General features: G+C 34.1%; 2 protein-coding genes across 3 annotated transcripts in view; one reads left to right on the top strand and one right to left on the bottom strand.

Moving 5' to 3' along the window:
* LOC106101197 (four and a half LIM domains protein 2-like) overlaps positions 1-2,776 on the top strand; it is a 92,511-nt gene extending 89,735 nt beyond the window's left edge. For both annotated transcript variants that reach the window (XM_013280360.1, XM_013280351.1), the window contains exons 9-11: positions 328-497; positions 721-907; positions 995-2,776. In XM_013280360.1, the coding sequence (XP_013135814.1) occupies positions 328-497; positions 721-907; positions 995-1,152 (515 nt within the window). In that variant the 3' untranslated portion in view covers positions 1,153-2,776. The remainder of the gene's footprint in view (positions 1-327; positions 498-720; positions 908-994) is intronic.
* A 205-nt stretch (positions 2,777-2,981) lies between these two features.
* On the bottom strand, positions 2,982-6,289 carry LOC106101233 (uracil phosphoribosyltransferase homolog). The gene is made up of 4 exons (XM_013280397.1): positions 6,088-6,289; positions 5,550-5,742; positions 4,844-5,011; positions 2,982-4,579 (listed from the first exon to the last, which is right to left on the bottom strand). Exons 1-4 carry the CDS (start codon positions 6,213-6,215, stop codon positions 4,397-4,399), a joined length of 672 nt encoding a protein of 223 aa, XP_013135851.1. The 5' UTR covers positions 6,216-6,289; the 3' UTR covers positions 2,982-4,396.
* Between the last annotated feature and the right edge of the window lie 2,747 nt (positions 6,290-9,036).

The following is a 9,036-nucleotide window of genomic DNA, read 5'->3' on the forward strand; positions in this document are numbered from 1 at the left end:
ACGTCAAATCTACATTGTTACCTAAATGTGTCTATGCAATTATGCATATTATTCGCAAACAATGAGACATATTAAATATACAATCGTGGATATGTTTTAGTTAGAACGACCTTGTTTAACCTTGGCCTCTCAGCAATTAGCGAGGGTGTATTGACTTCGGCTCATCAAACGTAACCCGTAACAATGTTAATTACGAGTTCACAATGGCATCTATTAATATACATACAAGCAATCAGACATTTTGTCTACTAATATGCAATCATTAGAAAAAGAACGTAAAAGAACCGCAAATGAGTATTAACTAACGAAATATTGTTTGTTGTTCAGGCACTAAGAAGATGGAGTACAAGACCCGGCAGTGGCATGAGAAGTGCTTCTGCTGCGTAGTGTGCAAGAACCCCATCGGCACCAAGAGCTTCATCCCGCGCGAGCAAGAGATCTACTGCGCCGGCTGCTACGAGGACAAGTTCGCCACGCGCTGCGTCAAGTGCAACAAGGTACCACTGCCACTTTCATTCAACACAATTACTCACTTATAACATAAATTTGTTTAGTTTACCATTAATTGCTTCTAGATCTGCCACTGCTAACTTACTAAATCAGTACTTTAAAAAAAATCTGATTATATAAATCGAGGTACAAATAGAAACACGTTTGCTATTTTGTTACCGCGAGTTAATTAATCATTCATTAATTTAATGTATGTGTTTTATTTGTTAGATAATAACTCAAGGAGGAGTGACATACAAGAACGAGCCGTGGCACCGCGAGTGCTTCACGTGCACGCACTGCGACACGTCGCTGGCGGGGCAGCGCTTCACATCGCGCGACGACAAGCCATACTGCGCTGACTGCTTCGGCGAACTCTTCGCTAAGCGCTGCACATCCTGCACCAAGCCCATTACTGGTAGATAATATCTATGCACATTATTTTGAAAGAAAGAATAGATATCCTTAAATTTTCTTTACTAAAATCATATCATGATATTTCCAGGTATCGGTGGCACTCGCTTCATCTCGTTCGAAGACCGACACTGGCACAACGACTGCTTCATCTGCGCGCAGTGCAGCGCCTCGCTCGTCGGCAAGGGCTTCATCACCGACGGACAGGACATCATCTGCCCTGAGTGCGCCAAGCAGAAGCTCATGTAAATACCCCGCCTCGCCCCGCGCCCCGCACACCGCACACGGACCGTACGCAACACACACACAACATACACTATTACTGGATAATAATATAAATTTACACAGCGAACAACGAACATCAACACGAGACTCTAAATATAAAATGACAACGATTTTCTCGCGATACGATCCAATCATGTGTGCATAGTCATTAACGCTTAACATCTCAACATTAAATCATCTTCGTTGGCGGTTATAAGAGCTAACATTTCAATATATGGTTGCACTAATGCTATTGTAAGGAGCTATCAAATGTGATGCGATGCCTTGACCATAAGTCTTTATGTAAAAGCATGAATCTACCAAGGTATATTAAATCTTCATCTTGTCTATTTACAAGATAATAAAATATTTTTAGATGTTTTTGGTAGAATTTGGTAGCTTTAGATCCGCCTCGCTTCGACTCGCAGGCTTACAGCTCGGTGTGTTACCGCTAAATGTATGGAATACTTACGATATTCTGTGCTTGTGCAGCGACAAAACGATCCTACCGTTAGTCGCAAACGCACGAGAGTGGTGCGCGGACGGCAGCGCGGGCGCCGCGCGCGGCTCCCTGCCAGACCTTGTCGACAAAATCAATTTCCGAAAGGTCATCCCTAAATAACACCCGACCGATATTTTTATAAAGAAAACAAGAAAATCATAAAAAAATGTGGATGCACAAATAAAGTATTTAATTTCGCTTAATTTTACCGAATTTTTATTTAAGTTGTTTATATATATTGTTTGTTTTTAACTGTTGTTACTAATTACGATACATCCACGCAGGCCATATTTATGTAATTAGTTACGATCGCTAATCGCCGTATTATATCGCTTTGGCTGTTGTCTTAGACCTTTAGATAATTTTTGATATTGTCAATTCGTCTAGTGCATTTCACACGTTGCCTTAATAACATATCTAAGTCAATTTCGAGAATATATATATTTTATTTAATGATCATTGTCATTGAAAGATTTACACCCGCGTGCCCTGCATCGACCCGCGGTATATTTTCATGTTTATTGCCAGAGTACCCGCGACTCCGGCCCTTTCGTCGATATAATGCATAACATTGTATAAGTGTAAGAAATTTTAAACATAGTACGTGTTATATTTAAGTATTTATTTTTATGAGAAGGCACTTATTACGCGGAGGGGGAGGGGGCCGCCGGGGTTGCCAGTCGCGTTGTCGCGTAGTAGTAATGTTGCCATATGCCCGGCGGCCGGAGCTTCCTAACACTTAAGCGACATGCGTCGATTAGTTTCTACTAATAAAATATTAAAACTATTTTCGTTGTCGAATAGGACATTGTTACGATAATGTAATTGAGATGTTATCGATATTTTTACATTATAATAATATTTTCTAGTGTTAAAGTTAAGTAACATCGGAGTTTCGAGATGACCACGACATGTTTGGGGATCACTTTATAATGGTTATTGTTAAGGATTAAATTATTCAGATGTTGAAAGTATATTTATAATAAATGTGTACACATATAAACAAACCGCTTAGCTGTGTGATCTGATCTAATTAATCTTTATATAATCTGTACCCGTACGTTATTGTATAAACTATGAAACTTAAATAAAACTATTAAAAGTAACTTAATTGTGAGTTGTTATTATTTCACCTTTCCCTAAAACGTAGTTGTAGGTTTAGTAGTCATAAGACCAAATACTGAAACGTCTAATAAGCTCCATTACATTAAAAATGTTGACATTGTGAATGGCGCTTACGAAGAGAATTGTTTAAGAATCGTATTAATATTCGGCCCATAATCTAATGGTTATAGGAAATAAAAAATATATCAAAACCTCATGTATTTATTACATAATATATTCAAAGAGATATACAACTTGTAGCTAAGTCACAATAGCTTGAGATATAAATTTACAACGTTCTATTACAAAGCTACGCAATAAAGTTGATTATGTTTAAAGGCTGCAAAGGCTGCTGGTATACATTTTTTATTATTTGATATAATTTACAATTTAGCACAATTATAATTAATTTTTATAAATACATTTACACAGTAAAACTTAAAAGATCTCTTAACATTAAAAAAAATCCTCTTAACTCCACTTTTCAATATGGCATAGTATGGATTTAATTCAAACATTGGGAATTAGTAAATGCATTTTCATTTACACTTTTTCCAACGATTTTTTTTTTTAATTTTTATTAATTTTACTTTTAAATTCATTCGTCCTGTATTTACATGTAAAATTTAGTTTTAATTATAATGCTGTAAAGAAAATTAGATAATCTGTGGCACTATGCTACACATTCAAAAATATTTTATTGATTACAGAGATCTTTCCTTACATGTCACAAAACGGAGTTTATACCTTAGTCATCCTAATAAATAAACTTGCTAAAAACAAGTATTTTTGTAGATCTTTTTGACCATTTACAAATAATTCTTTTAACTATAAGAATATCTTACAAAGCAAAGAGTAATTTTTTAATTTTAATATTATTTTTCTTTGGTTAACTTTAAAAATACATTACGTTTGAATACATTGTTTGATTTCATTTAGTTATAACTATTTACATACAAATTCAGATAAAATTACACAAAAAGAAAAACTGACTTTGCATTTTAAATCTTTATATAATTTTTGAATGCCACAGATATAAGGGCATGGTAACACTGTCGATTTTTTTTTGTTATATACTCAAAGTTTTCTGGAGAATTTAATACATTCAAACACTTATAATAATTAAAAATTACTGAGAACACATTTATAATGTTTAAACATGTTGTTAGGGATGAACGCCTCATCTTAAGTACATATTTATAATTTTCTCCTCAATTAAAGAAAAAAATACAATAAAGCATATTAGAACTGAATAATTATAGCTTTGTTATGTTAGATCCTTCATATTAATGATAATGTTTGAAAATCATATGCACAAGTAAACATACATAGACTATAATATAAAACATACATATCTAAACTAAATCATAAAATAATTATTGTGTGTATATCTATTTATGTCAGGGCTGCAAATGAGCAAGCGGCTAAATTCGCCGAAATGACGCAACATTTGGCCATAGATATCTGTAATTTAATTTGAATTTGATCTATGGAGGGAACGCACAGATAGAACATTTCTGTCAAACCCATATATACACATCGATCATATCGAAATTCAAGATAGAAAATAAAAAATTACACCATAAATCAAACATGTCCAAATAAGGAAGTATCATCCTCATATCAGTCGGTGCCGAAGTACTTCTGTCCGAAGTGGTTGGGTGCGACAGGGTGCAGCTCCGAGGTGAGTATCTTGAGACGGGGCACGTACTCCGCCACGGCCTGCGCGGCCGCCGGCGTGCAGAACAGGTTCGATAGAATTATACGTTCTTCCTTCACACCATGTTGAGTTAACACATTCACTGCCTGAAAGTTAAAATTTCAAAAATCATACTGATACAGCAGTTGTAAAAATCTAGATGTCAGTTAACGGAATTTCAAGTGAGCATTGTGAAAAATCATTTATGAAAAATCCATCCATCAATTTATCCATTATCTAAACTTTTGCATTAATCATATTATTAGTAAGTAAATGAATAAACTTTGCATAACCTAAAAAACTTCATGGATTATCATAAAATACAAAGCAAAGCTAAAATCAAACTAAGCTAGATTCACAAATTTACAGACCTGTTTGACAGTGTTGCCAGTAGACATGATGGGGTACATGAGCAGGACCTGTCGACGCGCGATGTCCTCTGGAAACTTAGCATATACAACGTGCGCTTCGTGCGTGTCCGTGTCGCTCTCTACCAGGATCTTACCGATGCGGATTGACCGACAACAGTCTCTTAGGCCCTGGAAAACACAATTTAAACTTTAATTTGCATAAAACTATAAATAACTAGCGTTCGCCCGCGATTCCGTTCGCGTGGAAGTAAAAAAAAACAAAAGTAAGTAGCCTATGTGTTCTTCCAGACTATCCAGTATGTCTATGCCAAATTTCGTCAAGATCCGTTCAGCCATTTAGGCTACAAACTCTAACAAACATCCATCTAAATTTTCACATTTATAATATAATATTAGTAAGATAATGCTATAATAACCTATAAATAAGTAATTTTAAACAAATGTTCATAAGATAAGGGTTTAAACCACCCAGACATGGTTAGTAACCAGTATCTTACAAACATCATGTCCTATCAAATTGTATGATAAACACTAAGTTAGATTAGAAATTTATGTTTGATACTTCAAACATGTTGAACCATTTACCAGATGACATTTACATTATTACTTACAAACAAGAATGCCATAGTCCAATTATTTAGTTTTTTATGCTGGTCACTGTTTTATAAGCTATGCAGAGTTACTATGTATATATGATGGAACTCACTTGTTCCATAGCCTCTCCCGATCTCACTATAGAGACTCCACAATTCCCCGCTCCATACTTAAGTCCCTTGTAAAGTGCTCCTGTAGGTGTGACCACTTCACAGTCAGTGAAGGGCAAGTTGTTTAGACTTTCCTCAATAACAAGACGAATCAGACGGTCAGCATAAAACTTGAAATCACTTCGTGTTGTGTTTCTGTAAAATTATTACAAAAATGTAATAATCTGTTCGTGGCGTTCTTCTGGGTGTTAAGCCTATATTTTAATGTAACTATTGTAAACTATAAATGATCTAATGATTTTTTCATATAAAATTGTTTTTTTGTAATAAAATATATATTTATAGTAGTAATAATCGCAGAATACAAAATTGCAATAATTGTTATTGACCTAATCTACGTAAAATGTATCATACATACATAATATATTGATCGATATGGATAAATCGTACGATTTATTACGTCCATAAGATAAGGAACATAATATAATAGTAATAAATAATAATAAACAAAGTAATCTCAAAGATTATAACCTCACTTACTTATCCCTCAAGATAGTCTGTAGTTCTTTGATGTTGTCGTTGGAAGGAAGGAGACTGAGGCTATCTCCGAACTGTTCTTTTACATCTTCAGCACTCCATGGCCTGATATCAGTATCGATCACCTCCATTTTCCAAAATTATTTAATGAAAACGTGAATAAGAAAAATCGAAGCAGAACGTCATATAATGTCAATGTCAAAGTGTCAAATCAAAACACAACCAGCTGTTTTAAATTTCGTTCGGAAATCTAAATCAATTTTATGTGCCAAATAAAATATCTAGAAATAAAAAAGTGACTTTGACTTGATCATCGTTATATACTTCTATTTCAAAATTACTAATAAACTCAAATATCAATAACCAACGTCCCTCTCATCCTGTAGTCTCTCGCAATCTGGACCATACTATCACCACTTAACATCAGGTAGAATCACAAGCCTTATTATGTTAATTCTTTAGTCGTTCTTTCTAGTCTGATGTCTTTATTTATACAGTGGTATACGTGATTCGTGACATTACGTAGTGCACCATGTATGTTACAATTTTCTATTAAATAATCATTCCGTGATTTTTTTTTAGCTAGGAATAAAATAAGTAAATAAAACAATAACATATAATGCGTAACGCTTTATTTGCCCAGAAAATACAAATCAATGAATGCAAGAATAATTCCACATCCCCCGTTACAGTCATCCGCGAGCCTCCGTCGCTCCAGCGTATCCGTGTAACCTCAAAACATCCATCACAAAAATATATTATTCAAAATATACCTTTCCATTTGGAACTGTGACCGCTAATTCTTTCTAGGCTGATTAACAACAGTTTCTTTTAAATGCGAGAGCTCGATCATGTAAAAAATAAATAAATGCTACTATGACTGCGATGTTTTGTTCGGTTTTACATATGAATAATTCACATTAACAATGCCCGTAGTTTAATTGCATATTAAAATTAAACAAAATCGTTTACAAAGGAACTTAACGACTCTACGAGGAGCATTCGAGTTGCTATAAAAATACGCAACTGCCTCTAAGTCTAGTAAACAACTCGTGTAACACTATGTAAATAACAGCGGCAAAGCGATAAGCGAAATAATAGAAATGGATCAATAAATTCCAGTCGGAAAATAAACACAGCCCGTTTTCAAAACTCGGCGTAAAATTTATCAAAAACAAAACATCAAAATCAAATAAAGTTGTATCATCATTATTTACATATACGTGTCGTGTAAAATATTAACTTTAATAAATAGAGCGTAAAATACTACGATAATTCGTATAAAATTGTCGAAACGTGTCCGTCTACAACAGAAGCACTCTTAGCCATTCCACATAACAAATAAGATGACCATAAGAACTGATGAGTTCCCAACCCGTAGTGATACCTGTCTATTAAATGTACATGAAATTATAATGATTTTAAATTAATTACCAAGCCTGAAATCAAAAGTAGCTTACGCTCGTACTATCTAAGAACTTCCAACTTGTCTATGGTCAAAATTCTCTATGATCTAGATAAAATTGACCTGCCCTAAATCTACCCTAAAATCTGCCTAAGTCACTGACACGTGAATCAAAAACTGTTGTAACGGAATATTCTATACAATCTATAAACTGTCATTCGACTCAACCACCAAATTATTAATTTACATAATTAGAACTTTACTTATATACGTTAATATTTTAATCAAAGGATTTGTGTACTTTTATTTATGGCGTTTACAAACTTAACAATATTTTGAACCCTTATATAATTTGCATTTTAATATGGAACACGAAAATAAATTCACTAGAATACATACATTTACAAAAGGTTTAGATTTCTTTATCATTTATTAGTGTGTTTAGTACACAAACTAGTATTTTAAAGACAAAACAAAATATTTGCATTACAAAAATGAGCAGTATAGTCTATAAGGTCCTAATTGACCGGTTGGCTTTTTTAACAATAATAATTTTATGTATAGTACTTCGCTCACATATCTTTATACGTTTTAGTTATATTTGCATTTAGATTTGTACTAAGAAGATCGACTTTATTGTAGTCAATTCAGATAGAAACTTGGCCATTACGACCTATAGTTATACACACTTATCTGGCCTGCGGACAATGGTGTTATCGTGGTTAGGACTATTACTTTAGTATCAATAATGATCACCGGGCCAGATAAGTTTGTTAAACAGTTATCCCATTTTGTACGTTATCTATAAACAGCTTATTTCGTTATAAAGGACAACCTGTGCGCTTGTCTTACAAGCGCTATAAAGCATAATAAATATTCAAGGAAAGGCCCGACCCACCACGACTGGTGAGTACATTATTGCTTACATACTTGTTTATATATTTGCTCACATCGTCAGTGGCCTCTCCTGCAACAAGGCGGTGTTGCCGCGACAAGCGAATGTCAACTTTGCGTTCTGTACAGGTCGATATAAACTATTACTTTACAAATAAATTATTTTAAAAAATCACTCTTCCTTTTATTTAAGTAATAAATACATTAAACGATACCTAAGATGATTTTACTGGCACGTAGGTTACTCTGTTCTGAATAGTGATAAAATGATTAGATTTTGTTATTTTTTTTTTCCTAAAAAAGCAATATTCGACTGAAGATTGAAATGTAGAATTAACCTACACTAATTTGTACCTTAATTTTATCACGCTAAAGCAAGGTTAAAGTTAATTATTTTTAAATTTAAAAATTCTCACGAGTAACCTACGCGGCAGTTGTAGCGCCCTGAGGCGACATATTCAATGCGACAATTCGCGGAACTAAAGCCCGGGCCACACCGAGCGGAAGTCTTGGTGCATGGAATGTAACGCGCGAAGTGTGCCCCCGCCCTCGCTGCATATAGCTACGCACCTGGATATACCGGGTACATTTTTATTCTTACTTTAAAATCACTTTTTTGTTACATTAAAATTATTTTTCCAATATAGCTTCGT

The sequence above is a fragment of the Papilio polytes genome, unplaced genomic scaffold, assembly GCF_000836215.1.
Source record: "Papilio polytes unplaced genomic scaffold, Ppol_1.0 DF824303.1, whole genome shotgun sequence".
NCBI classification, from domain to species: domain Eukaryota; kingdom Metazoa; phylum Arthropoda; class Insecta; order Lepidoptera; family Papilionidae; genus Papilio; species Papilio polytes.

Bases quoted from the DNA above. Each gene is read 5' to 3' on its own strand.
- LOC106101233 (XM_013280397.1), bottom strand. From the start codon at position 6,215: ATGGAGGTGATCGATACTGATATCAGGCCATGGAGTGCTGAAGATGTA. The intron at 5,012-5,549 runs GTGAGTTCCATC...TGTGTTTTCCAG, and splicing joins CGGGAGAGGCTATGGAACAA to GGCCTAAGAGACTGTTGTCG. The intron at 4,580-4,843 runs GTCTGTAAATTT...TTTAACTTTCAG, and splicing joins CTGGCAACACTGTCAAACAG to GCAGTGAATGTGTTAACTCA.